The sequence below is a fragment of the Pholcus phalangioides genome, unplaced genomic scaffold, assembly GCF_987345545.1.
Source record: "Pholcus phalangioides strain wild (caught in Gottingen) unplaced genomic scaffold, Ppha-v1.0 ptg000007l_1, whole genome shotgun sequence".
NCBI classification, from domain to species: Eukaryota; Metazoa; Arthropoda; class Arachnida; order Araneae; family Pholcidae; genus Pholcus; species Pholcus phalangioides.
Window position 1 is genome coordinate 33,960,661 of NW_028301600.1, and position 19,959 is coordinate 33,980,619.

At 35.7% G+C, this 19,959-nt stretch overlaps 1 protein-coding gene across 5 annotated transcripts in view; it reads right to left on the reverse strand.

Moving 5' to 3' along the window:
* LOC149085217 (folliculin-interacting protein 1) overlaps positions 1–19,959 on the reverse strand; it is a 132,596-nt gene that overhangs the window by 79,987 nt on the left and 32,650 nt on the right. For all 5 annotated transcript variants that reach the window (XM_089233083.1, XM_089233085.1, XM_089233084.1 and 2 more), the window contains 2 exons: positions 11,568–11,659; positions 7,364–7,435 (listed from right to left, as the gene is read on the reverse strand). In XM_089233083.1, coding sequence (XP_089089209.1) covers positions 7,364–7,435; positions 11,568–11,659 — 164 coding nt within the window. The remainder of the gene's footprint in view (positions 1–7,363; positions 7,436–11,567; positions 11,660–19,959) is intronic.

Consider the following 19,959-nt stretch of genomic DNA (forward strand, 5'->3'; position numbering starts at 1 on the left):
CTGAGTGCAACATACACTGAAGAGCCAAAAAAACTGGTACACCTGCCTAATATTAAGGCAGGTGTAGGGCCCCAGCGAGCACGCAGAAGTGCCGCAACACGACGTGGCATGGACTCGACTAATGTCTGAAGTAGTGTTGGAGGTAATTGACACCATGAATCCTGCAGGGCTATCCATAAATCTGTAGGAGTAAGAGGGGGTGGAGATCTCTTCTGAACAGCACGTTGCAAGGCATCCCAGATATGTTCAATAATGTTCATGTCTGGGGATTTAGGTGGCCAGCGGAAGTGTCTAAAGTCAGAAGAGTGTTCCTGGAGCCACTTTGTAGCAATTCTGGACGTGCGGGGTGTCGCATTGTCCTGCTGAAATTGTCCAAGTCCGTCGGAATGCACAATGGACATGAATGGGTGCAGGTGATCAGACAGGATGCTTACGTACCTGTCACCTGTCAGAGTCCTATCTAGACGTATCAGGGATCCCATATCACGCCCACTGCACATACCCCATACCATCACAGAGCCTCCACCAGCTTGAACAGTCCCCTGTTGACATGTAGGGTTCATGGATTCTTGAGGTTGTCTCCATACCCGTACATGTCCATCAGCTCGAAGCAATTGGAACCGAGACTCATCAGACCAGGCAACGTGTTTCCAGTCCTCAACAGTCCAATGTCAGTGTTGTCAGGCCCAGGCGAGGCATAAAGCTTTGTGTCGTGCAGTCATCAAGGGTACACGAGTGGGCCTTCGGATCCGAAAGCCCATATTGATGATGTTTCGTTGAATGTTTCGCACGCTCACACTTGTTGATGGCCCAGCATTGAAATCTGCAGCAATTTGCTGAAGGGTTGCACGTCTGTCACGTTTAAGGATTCTCGTCAGTCGTCGTTGGTCCCGTTCTTGCATGATCTTTTTCCGACTGCAGCGATGTCATAGATTTAATTTTTTACCTGATTCCCGATATTCACGGTACATTCGTGAAATGGTCGTACGTGAAAATCCAAATTTCATCGCTACCTCGGAGATGCTATCTCCCATCTCTCGTGCGCCGACTATAACACCACATTCAAACTCACTTAAATCTCGATAACCTGCCATTGTAGCAGCAGTAACCGATCTAACAACTATGCCACACACTTGTTGTTATATAGGCGTTGCCGACCGCAGCGCCATACTCTGATTAGTTCCATATCTCTTTATTTGCATACACATGCCTGTACCAGTTTTTTTGGCTCTTCAGTTTATATGTGTGTATGAAAATTTTTAACAAACGGTACATATACACAACTGAACACCTTTTCGGAGTTTCATGGATCTTGTTCCAGATTTACCCTGTGAGTAAAGCCTCCTATGAGGCTCCTGGACAGTATGTTACGGTAAATGCGTTGAATCAGTAAAGCATATCGGTAATGCATAATCGCCAATCGTCTCGGTAAGTTTGATAAATTTCGCAACATTTACCACTTTTACTGGCGATTATGCATAATCCTTTTATAGCACCCTGTATGCACAAACGTGCGGTTGCTTCTTTTCTCTTGAGATATTCTTTTCTTTTACCTCAGGGATGTTCACCCCAAACTTCAAGAATTGTGCGTTATCGTTGAAATTTAAGCCGAAGTCCCCGAGGTTAAAAAAAAATCCACAGAGAGAAAAAACAACCCCTTCCCAGTGCCGTCTTAACGCATGGGCCCACCCGGGCACGGCCCGGAAGCCTCAAGAGAAGAGGGCCTAACAAAAATGAGATCTAGTTAAAATTTCCTAGAATTTACTAGGTAGGGCCTCAGAAAAACCACTTTGCCCGGGGGCCCATGATGCTCTTGAGACAGCTCTGCCCCTTCTCCAGGGCCGTAGCGTGCTTTCTCGGGAGCAGTCTTTTCTTGGAGTCTCCTTGAAATAGTTATGCTCAGAAAAAGGAGGATTTACAAGTGCCCCCCCCCCCCATTAGGCTCGGGGTACCACCCAAGTTGTCTCAGAATAGTTAGGGGGGCCTGCCCAAGCTCCCGGTGCTTTAGCTGGTGTTTACCTGCCCTTTCCATTTCTTAGCACTGGATCTGAAAGGGATAATTTCAAATGAAGTTCATGAGTTCTATAAATATGAAAGAAATCATACGGAAAAATATCACTGTAATTTAACCACTTTTATTAGCAGCTTAGCCCGTACGTGATACGTGCACTCTGCGTATTTTACTATAAAATTCAATTAAAATGAGTATGAAGAAGATAGATTCTTCGTGATGCATTCCCTGCATAAATGTGTGACGTTTTGTTTTTTTAATGTTTTTAAATCTGTTAGTTAAATCAAACAAGTTGGGTTTTATGCTTGTTTACAAGTTGAATAGCAGTAATCCCATTCCAGGAAGAACGTTTTTCTGACTTCTTCGTCCCTTAATATCCAACCAAGAAGTGGGGGGGGGGGACGATCACCACACCAAGAGTCTTATAATATGGTAGAATAAATCTGTCCTGTATTTTATGGGACAAGTAATGACTAGCAAAAATTTCTTCCTCCGACACGATTTGCGCCTGGGGGGAGGGGGAAGCCGATTACTGCTTTTGCACCGGGCGCCACTTGGTCTAAGAGCGGCCCTGATTTTGCCTGTTGTGGCCTTGTATTTGTTAAAATTAGAAAAAAATTCCCGGCTTGTAGCTGGGAGAATCAAATATTTTCTAATACAGTCGAATACCATTATAGCGAAATTCTTGTTTTAACAAACACTTTTCTAATCCTTCAGACAGGTTTACATAAGCACAATGCAAAAACATGGAATTCCTTTATAACGAAATTTCATTTTAACGAAGTGATGTCTGTCGTCTTTTCGCTGTAATAGGATTCGACTGTAGTGGAAAATTTTCAGGGAGGGCAAATATCTTCTGATTTTTTATTGCTGTTTTATTCCACCAAGTATAATGCTTCCTACTTCATTTAACCGAACTTTCTTTTACATGTCACGTAATTTAGTTCATATCCGCGCTCATCACACTCGTACTTAGGCCTCTATCGGAAAGATGCATAGCGAAACGCTCAATCAGTCAGTTGGGTGACAAAAAAAATTAAAATACAATAAACATGTTGGAGTAAATTGAGAAGCTATCCATACTTAGAATAAGACAACCATAAGTATTCTTTATGGATATGTATAATATTTTATCATGTACAGTGCGTCCATAATTAAAAGACCCTATTTTAAAGTAGCCTGGAGGCAAAACCAGTCATCAGAAAATTGTGAAATTTTGTGGAGGACTGATGAAGTGATGGGAATTTGTTTCGGGGAAAAAAAAATAATAGTACATGTCGCCACCAGAGGGCGTTTTATTAATAAATCACACATTTAGGCAAACATTTACAATTTTAACACTTGTTACAATTGTTACTGCAACAAAACATGTTTCACATGATGGTCATCATTTTCAGATACTATGAGAAATCACAAGATGGCATGTTCCACAACTGACCAAAGTGTGTGTGGGGAAATGTTCAGCACGTGGTGTGAAATGCTGCCTTTAAGGTCAGGTAAAGTTCTTGGATTGTCACGACTTACCAGACGTTTCAAATGCCCCCAAAGCCAAAAATTGCATGGATTAAGATCCTGGGATCGGAGAGGCCATAGATTAGGGAAGTGCCGGCTGATGACACTTTCTTCTGTAAAATGTGTTTTGAGAACATTCTTAACACTCACTGCAATGTGTGAGCAGGTCCGTCTTGCATAAAGATTGTCTGCAAGGCAGTGACGTGCTTGCAAAGCAAGAACAATTTCGTTCTGTAACAGCAATGCATATCACTTCCAGGTAATCATACATTCTACAGGTCCAGTGGCATGTTCAACTCCTCTTAGAAGTAGGGACTGAAAATAAATGATACAGTAAATCCACACCATACTGTCACTTTTGGTGAATGCAACAGAACCTCTAAGATAGCGTGCACATTTTCTGGTTCCAAAATTTGGCAGTTGTGATTATTGACTGCACCATCCATGTGAAAATGGTATTCCAAGGCCATTTTGAATCTACCTCAACACGAGCAAGAAACTGCAGTGAGAACCGGAGTCAAGCGGCATAATCATGTGGAAGCAACCACTGCACAAGTGAAAGTTTGTACGGATAATATTGGAGCACATTTACTAAAACAAATTTTTGAATTGATAAATTTAAATATAAACTTGTTCTTAACAAAAAATTGAAAGTTAACTTGTTAATGTAATATCACAAAATCAACTAATGTAATAAAGTAATCGATGTGAAAAAACTTGTTTTCATTTCTTGCTTGTTGACTGCTTTAATCTGATATTTCGAACCAGGCATTAACTCCCAAGGGAGGTTACAATATGTAAATTTACGCTGTACTGATGCTGTCTTTGAATGCCACCAGATATGTCATGAAAGTACCGTAATTTCTGGTATGTAACCAGAGGGGAGAAAGTCCGCAGGAGAATAGAAACTCAGAAATTTGAAAATTCTGTATACGGTCCCTGATTCAGGGTATTCGCCATCTTATTCTTCAACAACACAAGTGTATATCAATACAATACAGGATGGTAAAATGCTTCATTTGTTTTTCAAAATAGTAAACCACTTTTTCAAGGTGACGGGAAAATGTGTGTGTGAGGTTTTTCTACTTTTTTTCTTCTTCTTGGAACTAGGAACAGACATGTGAACCAAATTCTTATGCATCCTTTTCAGAAATTCCGGGTATCTCTGTATGGCATCTGACTGTATTGAAGAAAACATATATACAAATTCAAAATATACAAAATTAAAAGGCATCAAAAACACAAAAGGTCCAATGAAGAGAAATATACATGTTTATAGATATTCAGAGATGTAGATTATTGGAAAAATGTAATAGATTACAAAAGATGTAAAAGTATTCCAAGTTATACATGCTGTCCGAAATTGGTTGCACGGTGGATATCTCTAACAGTTGACTTTTGAAACATACTTTCAATTACAAAAAATTTCAAATACTTAAAATCTGAAAATTTATTTTAGGGGTCATACACATAAGTAAATGAAGGAATTAACTTTTATACAGTCGCTGCGAGCTCAAAAGCCCAATTAGAAAGTTGTTGCCCAGTCTCTCCTCTGATGCCATTAAAAAACTATGTTTCTAAATGCAATATTGACTGAGATATTAGAAAATGGAGAAAAGTTGGAAAAAAAAATTTCCCATCTGTTTTATCCCGGGTAAACTGTTTTATCCACATTTAATGCTGTTTTTCCCCAATTTTCCTCCATTTTTTGAATTCGAATATCTAAGTGAATATTGCATTTAAAAATGTGGATTTTTTTTTTTTTGTTGCATCAGGAGAGACGGGGCAACAACTTTCTAACTGGGTTTTTGAGATATGTGGGAACTGTATAAGAAGTTAGTTTCTTTACTTTTTCAGTATATGACCCCTTAAACAAATTGAGATTTTAAGTAACTGCCCATAATTTTAAAACATTTTCTTAATTGAAAGTATGTTTCAAAAGTCAATGGTTACAGAGATGCACACAACTTGGGACAGCCTGTAGGCCTATACAAAATTATTAAAGTCACATACAAGACATGCTATATATTTTTCTTGGACTCTTGCTTTTTCTGTAATTTTTGGTTTTGTTTTCATCCTATTTGAATTTGTAGGCCTATATTTTTCTCAAACTTTTTTTTTTCTGGATTCATGACAATTTTGTTTTTTATTTTTGTATCAGAAATGTTCTTTATAAAACAGGCATTAGAGAGCATGGGTATTTTTCTTTTCTGCGAATTTGGGATCACCTGATGCAGTGGTGAGAAAACTTTTAGGAGCAAGCCAAAAAAAAAGTGTGGCGGGCAGGAAAAAATTCAGACACTGATTTACAATTGAAATTTCTATACTTATAGAAATGAATTGACGGAATGGGTTGTATGAAGATTGCCACTGCTTCATTGCAAACAAGAGACAATGGTTTGTCCTTTACCACTGTGAAAAATTAAATACGTATATTTTAATAAGTTTGTGCACATTCATTGCATATATGTTCCATTTTTTTGCCTATGCAAAAGTTTTTAAATCAAGCTCTATTTAAATTCTCAACTATATTTTCCATGTACAAAAAAAGAACATGACCCTTAAACGAATTTTTTAAAACACTAAAACTGCAAATTTTATACTATCATTTTGAAATTTATGTGGAGGGCCAGATAAAAAAACCTCCAAGCGGGCCATAGTTTTCCCATAATTAATCTAGTGTATGTTATACATGTGTGACAGTAAATGTGATAAATCTGAGATCATTCAATAACTACAGGCCATTATATAGGGTGATTACTGAATTTCCCTTAACACATTTTACTGGCAAACCATTGATCTTGAGGGAAAATGTCCAGAAAAGTTTTCCAAATAACGTGTAGAACGTTTAAGGGTTTTTTAGAGTTATTAAAATAGAAGAATACAATTTTTATATGGACACCCTCGATATAGGAAGTGAAAATTTGGTCATATTTTCTAATTAATGTCAGTCAAAAAAATTTACATTGTTTCAATGTTGTAAATATTGAGGTCTTAAATGCATGCATCTCTTGCATCATAAAATGATGTGCTGCATAATTTTAGGACTTTGTTTTCTGGTTATAAAATGACTGAAAAATTTTGGAGCTATGAATCCATCAGTGTGATATACAGGATGCATAGATAACCGGATGTTTGTTATTTTACTGGCAAACTGTTGATCCTACAGGCATACCTCCAATTAGAAAAAATATCTAAATAATGTGTAGTACTCAGATACGTCATTCATGATGTAAGGTGTTATGTAGTGATTAAAATAAAAATATCAACATTTTATACGGACACCCTGCAACCAAAAGTCCAATTAGGAAGTTGTTGCTCTGTCTCTCCTGATGCCAACAAAGAAAATTCCGCATTCTTAAGTGCAATACTCTCAGAAATATTAGAATTCAATACTCTGAGGAAAATTGGGGGAACTGCAAATTCTAATTAATGATTTTTTCCCTTATTTATATTGTTTTTCCCAACTTTTCTCCAATTTTTGAATTATAAATCATGATCAGTCTTATAATATCAGCTTACTTCTTATTTATCAACACTTGTACCACTGATCGAATCCATAATTCTAGACTGAAGTTTGAGCAAAATGTACAGTAAATTTAATTCATTGAAGATTCATCATATTTACTAATACAAGCTGGGGATTATACATAATCACAGATATGAATGTGATAAATTAGCAAAATTTTTGGACATTATATCAGCGATTGTTGGCCAGATATGCATAATAACTGGCAAATTATACATATCCATAGATATATCTATCAGACCACATATCACATTTACCATAACATTTATATTTTTGCTAAATTTAGCGAAAATTTACATTATAAAAATTACCTGAAAAATCACAATTCTCTTCATTACTTCTTTGTACAGAAAAATGAGGCACATCAGCTGGAACACTGTGGGCTAAAAAAAAATTAACTTGAGTGTCTCATTAGTTTACAAGTTCTTGGGGGGGGGGGGAGAGAAAGAGAACTGTGTTCACAACCTGAGGAAGCAGGCAGTATATTTCTTACCAAGTAAAAAATATAACATATTTTCAGCTAACTTGAATAGCATTAGATATACAGGGTGGACAAGTCCAACACATTTTAAAAATTAATAATAAATCAACCAATTAACATAAAAATGTGTGGTTTGCACTAAAATACTTATCATGGCCTAGACCTCTTTTTTTGATAAATTTAAAAAGTTTAAATTTCACTCATAGGTTGCACTATAAAACAATGAAACTCGAATAACATATAAAATACAATACAAACAATGCATAATTAATGACAATTTGCGTAAAAAGAAAGTATCTCAATTCAATACGAGCAGCCTTTTTACTCCAGCTACATCCAAACGGGTGAAAGGATGATCATCTTGAAATATGGTCGTTTTATGTAACACAAATTGTCATCAACATTAATTAAGCACTGTTTGTGTTGCATTTTATGTGTTATTTCAAGTTCAGTTTTACAGTGCTACCTATGAGTGAAACTTCAACTTTTTAATTTGTCAAAAAAAACTCTAGGCCATGATAAGTATCTTAGTGTGAACTGCACCTTTTTATGTCAATCTGTCGAATCGTTATTGGTTATGAATTTTTTAAATGTGTGCACAGGACTTCACATCCACCCTGTATTACTGATCGACTAAAATATAATACCCAAGAAATAAATTACTAGTAAATATTTTTTCTCATTAGTGAACAGAGAAACACCAGATGTCAATAAAAATCTTAGATTGCAAATACATATACAGTCGATGCTCAATATAATGACCGTTTCATTACAGGGACGAAGAGGGTTGTTATATCGAGCGTTGACTGTATTAAATTTTTTTGCATCATTAAATGAAATTCCGGCTTTTCTCTACACAAGGAATTAAAAGCTTGTGCTGAACTTTTCTGCATCATTAAAGAAATGTTTTTTTTCTTCAAATTTCTTACATAAAAAAAATTTCCATTAAGATATCTAAAAAGTCATATACATGGTAGTAAGTGAAGTCCTTGGGCCACATTTTACTGGCAAACCGTTGATCCTAGAGGCATACGTCCAATTAGAAAAAGTATCCAAATTTTGTGCTGACTTTAGACATGTCATTCTTATTGCAAGGGGTTTTACATAGTTATTAAAATACAAAAACTAACTTTTTATACGGGCACAATGTCCTGAAAACCCTAATTAAAATGTTGCTGCCAAAAAGAAAAAATCCACAATTCAAAGTTCAATATCAACTGAAATATTCAAATTCAAAAATTGGAAAGAATAACAAAAAATAACTAACAATGCTTTTCCTTATTCATGGTGTACTTTCCCAATTTATGAATTCTAATATCTCCGACTATTGCACTTACAAATGTGGAATTTTTTTTTTTTTTGTTTGTTTCAGGAGAGACAGCGAACAACTTTCTAATTGTGTTTTCGAGCACAGGGTGTCTATTATAAAGGTGTTTTGTATTTTAATAACTATACAACCCCTTGCAATATGAATGACACATCTAAGGTCTACATGTTATTGGGATACCTTTTCTAACTGTAAATATACCTCTATGATCAACAGTTCGCAAGTAAAATGTGTGGTGTAGGGCCTTTCCTTACTACCCTGTATGTACATAACATTAATATATTATACTCAACACAATATAAAGTATTTTAATTTGATAAATAATGTATATTAATAGAACCATGAAAACATCCAATGAAAAAAATATCAATGGAACTCAAGAAAGCATAAATTTAATACAATGAATCCTGTCTAAAATGGACACTGTATGAGATGGAAACCTGTCTCGAATGAAACCGAAAAATAGTGATGAGCAAATTAACAAAATTTTATAGGAATGGTTTGTGGACGCTAGATCCAGAAATCTGCTGATATCTGGGTCAATGGTTCAAGCTGAAGCAAAAAAAAATTGCAGAACAGCTTGTTGAGAAAGATTGCCATGCATCGAATGGGTGGCTAGAAAGTTTTTGAAAATGACATTCGATAAAAAAAGAAGTTCATGACATCAGCAGTTGACTGTGGAGAACTAGAGGAAAAGACTTTTGAATTCAATTGAAGGATACAACGTCAAAGACATAGCAAATAGGGATGAAACTGGATTGCTCTACCGAGCCCTACCAAACAAAACTCTTCACATGAAGGAAGAAAGTTGTGCTGCAGGGCAAACAGTCGAAGGAATGACTTACTGTACTCACATGGAACTTCTAGGCATATTAAACAGTATGTGAATTGTTTGCAGAAAACAATTGTAAGAAAGGCACTAGTAAAGAAAACTGTTCTTGATTACTTTAAAAAAAAGAAAAAATTCACATATCGATAATTATGGCCAGTAAATATAGAACCTTTCTTTCACAAACGTTATCGGTTGTTGATCTAAGGGTTCATAGGTTCGTTCAGAGTATCAATCAATATATATCCAATATTTTCATGGTTAAATGATTTTTTAATCATAAATTAGTTCATCTATAAATAAATAAATAAATAGATTTGTTTGAAAATAAAAATATACAGTTGAGAATAGGCTGGTGATTTAATATATGCAGATGTTTCATTGGTAGTGAATTAGATGGATGTATATGTTGCTGTGTGAGCATCATTAATTTTTTTTTTCCAAATGACTGCACATTCCAATCCAGAATGGTTTGATATTTTCAGTCGAGAATGATTTGATATTGCATTCAAGAAAAAAATATCACATTTACAAAACCTGCTTCTCTAGTTAAATGTGAAAAAGGAATTTAAAAAATCTTATATTAAGTATCATCAAATGGAAATCTTGATGTCAAGTTGAAAATGTTTTAATGGAATCAACTATAGTCTAATGTTAAACTCTTTGCGATACAATATGGTATCCTTTCCAACGATAAACCCCTCTATAATGGTATTATTTTATAGATTTTAAAACTGCTACAACAATAATTTCTTTATATTTTGCTCAAAACCACCTTCAATATATTTTTGAATTCTTAACCCTTTTCTTCTTTTGAGAGTGTTCAATAGTACTGGTATTTTCCACTGTCTACTCTCCAAAAGTTTTAATGAAGTTGACGTAAAGCTATTTCTGTGTAATACACAAAAGTGCTGTAATGTAAACAACTTTACAGTGTGTGGAACAACTGAATTTTATAATCAACTAAACAAATTTTTTTTTGTTGCAAATCCTTTAATCCTTTTCAGTGTATTTTATGCTGGTACTAATACCACCAATTCAGAAAAAATGTCATAACAGCATAAATTCAGTGGTGATTGATGATATATATAATGCTACTTTTCAATGTAATGATAACCACTCTGTCTACAACAATATTTTAAATTTTTTCTTGGTCCTCAGATTATCGTTATATCAAGGTTTCGCTTTGTGTAATCAGCGTATTAAATATGAAATTTCAGAGGTATAGTAATTTGAAACAACAAACATGAAAAAATTCAAAATAATACTATGCATGTTTCTGTTTAATATTCATTGATTTATACCAGGCATCATCAACCCATAGCTTGTGAGCACCATGGTGCTACCTGAAGTACCCAGAGTGCTCAATGCTCATATTCGATTTCTTGCTCACGATCACTTCATCAACATTCCAATTAAAACACATTGTATCAATTGCATTCAAGGATTGAAATCATCCTGATTTCATGCATTCGTATGTTAAACTTGATTTAAACGTGCTAAAAATAAAAAGATTGAAGACCTCTTTTTATACACTGGATCCCACTTAGATCATTTTCTCACTTAGTAAAGCTTATTTTATTGGTCTCTACTATTACCATAATATTCATTGAGATTTCCATTTAAAGCATTTTCCCGCTCAGTTTTTCATGATTTTTTTCTGAAAAATGTTATAAGTGAGATCCATTGTGATAGTTTTTAAATGATATTTTCAAAATTTTACTTTTCCATAACGATAGAAATAAATTATTGCATATATTTTTGTCTGCACCTTTATAAAAATGGAAACCTGTCTAGAACGGAAAATAATTTCAATCTCTTGATGTTCCATTTTATGCAGGTTTCACTGTAATTTACCCTAACAAAACATTTACATACCTGAATGAATATCTGTACAGCTAAGTTGTTTGGGTGTCACAATATTATATGCATCACTACTTACATGGGACATTGAATTAACATCTTGCCTCCTGCAATTAAAATATATTATAGCAATGCAAAAGACATGCTATATGAAAAAAATAGAAAAAATGTCATAGCACATAGAAAGAAAATTTGCAATCGATTGAAGTTCATATCGTTTCAGAAAACCGATTCAACCTTCTCAGCAGCATTGAAGCAAAATCCTGCCTTATTTGAAAGCCTCTTATTTTAGCTTTGACAAGCCCAACTATTTTACAAAGTTGTTTTCTCAAAGTAACATCTTCCTTATACCTCTTACTTTGTACCAGCTGAAAATCAGAAATAAGCATACTTCATTAAAAAAGATGGCACTTTGCAGGGGGTTTAGTGAATTCAACTATGCTGTGAAAAAGGTTAAAAGACAACTTCACAGTCTTTGTGAAATGTCTCTACACCCATGATCAAAAAAAAAAGCCATACTTGATTACCTATAATAAAATTCCCACAGCTAATCTGACAAGTTAATAAATCTGAAATATATTTGAAGTGAAAATTAAAAATTCTTACTGAATTTATCACACTGAAAAGGTATGTGTCACATGCGTTAGTATCTACACAATTGGAATAGAAAATTATCTTAAAAAGTGGAGGGAGCAGCAAAGCAAAATGAATCTGCAACAAATTGCTTAGAGAAAAATCAATACTTTACATAAATCATAAAAATTGATTGCCAAGTTGAATAGAGACCATACATAATTACTATAGAAAAAAAGCATAGAATAATACCTCAGTGAAATGCTGAGGAAAGGCGCAGTTAAGTGTCTATACTTGGGGCAATTTTGAACTTTGCACTGAAAAATCAACCCTTCAATGAAACAAAATTTGTAGGAAAAAAATACACATTCTGAAGGGTGTCGGTTTTTCATATTGATAATTTTAAAATTTTAGGTGCACTGATAAGAAGTAGAATTGTGAAATTTTAAGCCAGTTGGCAAACAGGAAAGCAGCATTGTTCAGTGAATTGGCGATGCGCATAAGACAACTCATTTCAGCAAAAGAACGAACAGAGACAGTTGAACAGTGACACATGATGGTCACTCCACCCTCTTGGTGGTGGTGAGTTATTAACACATTCCTTCTCTCTCCTCTACTTGCCACCCCGTATTCAACTAAAATTACAATAATGTAATCCTGAATTTTTAATTAATTACAAGTATATATGGATGTTGATTAAACCTAGATGGCTTTTACAAAATTTGAACCTTCAGTTATGATGTGATTGAATCGTTGTTTATTTTCAATACACACCAGCGTCGCATCATGACATTTAGTAAAAAAACCGAAAAATGGTTAAAACCATTAAAACCGAATAAAATGGTGTTTGTCCCAAGTAAGGAGCAGGTACTCCAACTTTGGACAGTAATTATTGAAAAGCGTTCCCATACCACTCCTGATACCATGGTGTGCCACACGCTTGCTGTGGGTTAGCCACCGATGATTCAGATGAATAAAAAATTTTGCTCTAACACTTCCTAGACAGTGGAACTTTTGATTATGAGCATGATTCATTCAGGGGTCAGCACGGATCATGGATTCAAAATTAGTGAAAATAGTGACCAAAATGTTTGAAAAAGTGACCAAATAGTGACCGAAATGTTTAAAAGTGACCAAATAGTAACCGAAATATTTTTAGAGAGAGAGACCAAATGGACAATGAATTTTTATTACCAAATTGAATGAATTGAAATTGAATTTAGTTTTACCTTTTCATTTCAATAGAACTCATTGAAATTGCTTTTTTTACATAATAGATAGAAATAATTAAATCAAACTCAAACGCATTCTGCTAACCAGAAAAGTTTTGAATAACTTATCAAATTTATCAACAACTATGTGTGAGAGAATAACTACATTACATCCTTTTTAAGTAACAGCAGCAATGCCTTCCCCCATGTTGCTTTCCACAACCCATCTTAAAATCAATTTAAGCAGGAAAAACTTCAAAGCGGGAAAAATTTTTCCCATTCAAAGAAGGGAGAAAAATGAAATAACACAAAATTTGATGAGAGAATTTGTCCCATCTACATTCCAGTGGATTTTTCATTCATGTTATGCTATGAATGGCAGTATACAAAATGTACTCAAACTTTTTTTAACTAGTACAAATTTGATTTACATACCTAGGTTTGTATAATATGTTCCAACAAATTTTAAGAAATTTACTTAATGATTAAAAACCATAAAATTAAATTTTTAACATTTTAAATTATTAAATTAAAAAATTACTTAAATTACTGAATTATAAATTATTTAAATTATTAAATTGAATAAAGTATTCAAATTATTAAATTAACTAAATTATTTTAATTATTATATGTTGAGGGAGGGGCAATCCACCCTCCCCCCAGCGTCAATGGCAGAGCCTACTGATGTATACATATATATGATGTATATCAATTGTCATCGTGCCACACCCCTAAGACCTTAAAGTATCAGGCGGGGGCACCAAAATAATACTGTCCTTGGTTGAGGGAAAAAATAAACCAGTTTTGAAATTTGTAAAAATATATATTTTTCCTTTTTTTAAACACAACATACACCCCTGCAAAAAAAAAAAACCACATTTACTCCTTTACCCAGAAACACAGGGGTGGGAAGTGACAAAGTCCATTTCGGAGCAGCTTTGAAGCAGCAAAATTCAGGATTCTGAGCAGTTTTGGAGCAGCAAATTCAGGATTTGGAACAGCAAAATATAGGATTCGGATCAGTTTTGGAGCAGCAAAATATAGGATTCGGATCAGTTTTGGAGCAGCAAAATATAGGATTTGGAGCAGATATTTATAAATTGGAGCAGGGAAATTAACAAGAATATTTTCGTTAACCCTCACCCCCTTTTCAAAATAGAATAACTGCAGTGTCTTTTGTTAACAAAAATCTTTTCATCAGCTTGTTTTTTGTTTTTGGTGTTCCAGGCTTTTGACACCTTGTTTGAAAGAGAGGCTGTCATAAAATTTTTCACACCAGTCTATTTAAGATGATTTTTGCTTACTGAGGGCACTATTTGCTGTCTTGAACAGCAGCACTTCAAATGAGCAAAAAATTTTCTATAAGTTTTTTATACTCGGAAAGAAATTGTTGCAAAATGGGGGAGAATTTCGGAAGAATCAACACGACGTTTGGCGATTAAGTACGCATTATTTGGCGAGATTACCGATCTGACACTCGTTATTCGGCAAAGTCTCTAAATTAACATTCGTAATTCGGCGAAAACACACTTTTTACTTCCGGAATGGAAATTTTTTTCACGAAACATCTGGATTTGACGATCGACTACAGTAATTTCTGCTGCTTCCCGTGGCGACTTTTTTTTAAACGGCAACTGACTCGCATTTGCACTTTAAAGCGCTTTTTTTTTGAAGCCGAGCACAACTCAGGTCTATCGCCATGGGCAATTTACTACCTAGTGAGTTGTGCCGGAAGTGTAAGTATGTGTACCTAACAGTCTGAGTGCGTATTTAGTGTTATGTATGATTTTTTTAGTGCTGCCATCTATATCTCAGAAGTGAAGTGAGTGTAGTGTAATGACTGAATATTTATACTGTTTGTAGGACTGTCGCTCTCTGTGGCGAGACTTTTTAACGGGGAGATCGGCTCGCATTTGCGCCTTGAAGTTGGGAACCACAGAAAACCAACTTCAGCCGACCACCACTGTGGTGACGATGGGGCTCGAACCCGGGTCCCCGCGATGCAAGTCCGTCATTATGACCACTCGACCACCACAGCGGCGCACTTTGAAGCTGAAAGACCATTGCAAACTATCTTCAGTTGCACAATCACGGATATTATCAGCGTTTCACGATGGAAAAGCCGATAGTTTAAATAAGGCGTACAGTGGAATATATATAAAACACGCTCTTAGAAAGAATCGTTTCACGGTAAGCAGGAACAAAAAATTTTTGGCGTCCTTTAAGAAATTCTGGGCATACGAAGCAAAATTAGCTATTTGGCGCAGAAAAATACGAAAACACTATTGGAGCAGGATGGCGCAAGATGTTAATTTTGGCGCGGTGTTCCTACCCCTGGAAACAGTATAATTTTGGCCTCTCCCCCCCTCCCCGTAATTTTTAACAGAAAAAAAGACTCAGCGGCCTTCCCCGGTAAATTTCCCATGAACCTTGTAAGCACCAACGTGGCGACTTTTTTTCAAGCCAAGGAATCGCCGTTTTACGGTAGTCAATTCAAGATGGCTGACAAAGGGCACATAAAAAATTACAAAAAAATATATAATTTATAATATGAATTAACCTAATATGCGAAAATCGATAGAAACATATCGGGAAATACGGAAAATTAGGATGAAATGAACACAAAAATCGAATCAACAACATACGGGGTTTATAAATGCGGTTGATACAGAGTTTATGGATGCTGCTGTCAGGGCTACCTATTTTAGCGCGAAAACAAGTCGCCACGTTAGCGCTGACTCCTCCCGTAACTTTCAACGAACAAAAATAGTGAATTCGCCCCCATCCGGGACACCCGATTTACCATGGCCGTAATACAATTGTTTTTTATGGAGGGGAAACGTAATTTTATTGCCCCTTGACTGTGAAATTCGATAATTTTGCAAAGGAATTTTTATTGCCTTTTCTTAAATATACCATTCCATCAAAAACGCCGTCCAAGGCATTGCCCCCCCCCCCTACGCTTTTGGATCTGATCACGGTATGTAGCAATCCGGGTCGCAAGTACGAACGAAAATTTACTATCGCTCGGGGCCGGTATCCACTCTTTTTAACAGAAAATGAGTAAACTCGGCACCTTTCCTCGTTCAACACCCGTGGAACCAGACCCCCGCCCTCTCCTATTGCGGTCATAACAGACTCGAGACAAACGTTTTAATAACTTCCGAGGTCTAAAAATAAGATTTTTTTACACATCAAGAATGGCGCGCAAGATGTCGATATTTGTTGGGGGGGGGGGGCAGAGCGTACCGACTGAGCTGAAGAAAAACAATGATCAGAAGTTCATTTTGAATTCTTTTTCCATAAAAGTTGCAAAAACAAAAAACAAGATCATTTTCGTTGATCAAAAATACGGCCGGCAATCAAAAGGGAGAAACAAATCGAATCCCGACATACATCCATGCGGAAAAAACAGACATCTCACCTATAGAGAAAAAACCAGTCTATATATCCGTGCTCCCGTGAGGGTACGCCGCCGCCGATTTGCATACAGCGTCGGAACAACCGGTTCCCGCACGTGCATGGAGAGAAAAAAAAAGGAAAACAATCCAACAATATTAAGTCAACAATCAGTATCGTGAAGATGCTCTAAATTAAGTTATGGCCCGGGCATAAAAAAAATTAATATGAAGCCCTTTAAATTAGGAAAAAAATGTGAAGTAGGGGCCAGAGGCGCGCTCGGTGTGCCCATCGATAAATCCGCCTCTATAGTTACGGCTCGCATGCACGTTAACTGAGTTTATCAGCCTGATGACAAATTTTCATCTGATTTGGAAACCTTTGTGTTAAACTAAACGTTGAATTGCAGGATTCTGTGATCTTTTCATAAATAGTTCTCCTTTCGATCAAATTTGGGGGTACGGTTTCTTGCTGAGATTTAAATCCAGTTAGAAAAATAGTACGAATTTTATTTGTCGATAGATCGCGATTTTCAATCGGATGATTTTTTTTTTATTGTAAGTAAATTCAAAATACATGCGAGCTTCTTTAACCTTGGCCAGCTACAAGAGTATTCTCCAAAGCGTATTAATACGCTTAATATGTATTAATAATACGCGTCTTTAATACGCGCTTTGGTATTCTCCCGCTGCGCGTAAGTTAGTTTCTGCACGGGCTCTCTAATTGTCATTTCAAATAACATTTAAAAAAATTAACAAAAGTAACGATAGAACAAACAACAAATGTAACTTTCTCGATGCTCCAAGAAAGGAATTCGGCCCTTAGGACTATAATTTTTTAAAACAAATAAAATAAAGGATCAATTTTAAAATAAGATGAAAATGAAAGAACGAGTGAGCACGTGGGGAAATAAGAAAGAATGGTAGTATAGGGGGGAAAAAATTCTTTGTTGTAAGTACGCCTTTTATGCTAGTTTTTTTTCCGACCGGCTTTTCCATAAAATGACGATTCTTTAACCAAGGAGCTTTCTTTTTCCAAGCGCCTTGAAATCAAGTTATACTGACGTCACACGGTATGCTCCCGGGAAGATAAGATGCCTTCGATTGTAGTTCAATGAAGGGAGGGAGAAAATTAGCGATATTGAACAGGTAAAGTTCCTCCTTGAAGAAAAGAAAAACACTGACAGCAGAAAAGCGCGCGAGACCGAGGTTTTTTTGCTAAAAAAGTGGAAAAAGTGACCTGGGCCTGAAAATACGTAATAAAAGTGACCAGTTTCTAAAAAAGTGACTTTTAGTGAAAAAAGTGACCCGTGCCGAGCCCTGTTCATTACATGAATGCGCGTGTAATCTAAAACATATACAGTGAAACCAGTCAAGAAAGACACTGCATGAGACAGAAACCTGTCTTAACGGAACTGAAAAATAGTCTTGACGATAATTAATACTTTTTCAATCATGGAAACCTCTTTAAGACAGAAAATGTCTAACGTGAAAACGAAAAGCATATTCAGCCTTTGTAGATTAAAAAAACCCTGATAAATATAAAGGCCACAACAGACAAAATTCCCAATGAGGTAGTTGAAAAAAGATTATCATAAAAAATATGGATGACAAATATACAGTCGGACCCTGTTATAACGAACTCCAAGATACCAGAGAAATCACTTCAATCAATCATCATAATTTATTTTTCAAGAAAACATTATTATAAGGTTATAACTACGTTATAAAAGAATTCCAGGTTTTTGCATTGTTCCTATGTAAACTTATCAGGGGAATTTAAAAAAGTGTTCTTTAGCAAACGATTTTTGCTATAACAGTATTCGTTAAAACAGGATTCGAAATGTATATCTAAACTATATTGAAAATACCGCTGCCCATATATGTTTACCATATTTCTATTTAAACGTTCAAATCTCATGTTAGAGTTCACAAAAACCAGAGGTAAGCTATTCTATTTATTGACAAACCTATTAGAGGAAAAACTCCCTGCGACACCACAACCTAGAATTGTCATTTACCAATTGATACTGGTGCCCCCTTGTCAAAGCAGTTGATTGATAATGTATACATGTCAATGTATTCGTGGTCCATTTCATCCATCCCATTAAAAATTTTAAACATTTAGATCATGTCCCCCAGATACCTGTATTCTTCTAATGTAACCATCTTCAAAACATGAAGTCTCTCTTCATAGCTTGAGCCCTGTGTGCCATTCAAGAGCACAAATGATTCTTCTCTGCACCCCTTGTCCAAGTCAATGTCCCTCTGTAAGTATTGTCTTCAAAACCTTACAGCATACTCCAATCCAGGATGAACTAAGCCTTGGAAGAGCAGAAGAATGAGTTTAAGAGAACGCGAAGGGGCCTTTTGAGAATGAAACTGACCATTCTGTACGCTTTTTTAACTACAGCTGAAAACTGTTCAGGAAACCTAAGCAGTTTGTTAATGAAGATTTCAAAATCAGTGTTGCTATTTGCATCCACCATTCAACTAACAAGTGTAACTTGGGTTGTTTGAACCAAAATGAGCGACCATGCACTTGCCAATGCTAAAGGTCATGCTCCAATCGCTAGCCCATGCTGCAATCATATTTGAGTTTGCCTGGAACCGCTTGGATTCCCGATTACCCATCACACCATCTGCAAATTTGATGACAATCATGTTGATACCCTGATCGATTTTATCAGTAAAAAGTGAAAAAAGTATGGGCACAATGACACTTCCTTAAGAGACTCTACTCTTCCCACCTGGTCAATCAGAAAATTTCCCGTTCACCATAGCCCACTATACCCTATCTCGCAACCACAATTCTATATAATTCAATAAGTTGCCCCCCCCCCCAATCCCATGTAAACGCTTCAAGAGTTGACCATGTTGGACCCAATTGAATACCTACTAACTTTCCTGGAAGAAATAATTTAACTCAAAAGATTCATTCCACACAGCCATCTCCTCCTTCACCCTACCCACTATTCATCATAAAAATGAGAAAATGGTGGGTATATTTTTTTATTTATTATTATTTTATATTAAAAGCTAATGTGTTTCTGGTATAAACCAAAAGAGCAGCGAAAACTTTGAAGTAGTTCCTGCTTGCATTAATATACAACAAGTGGTTGAGATGGTGCTAAGACTGGCACTCTCTTACTCAGCTGTGTCTTAATGAATAGCCCCCTCAAGTTGAATGAGCATATGATTAATGTATTAATAGGTATTAATATT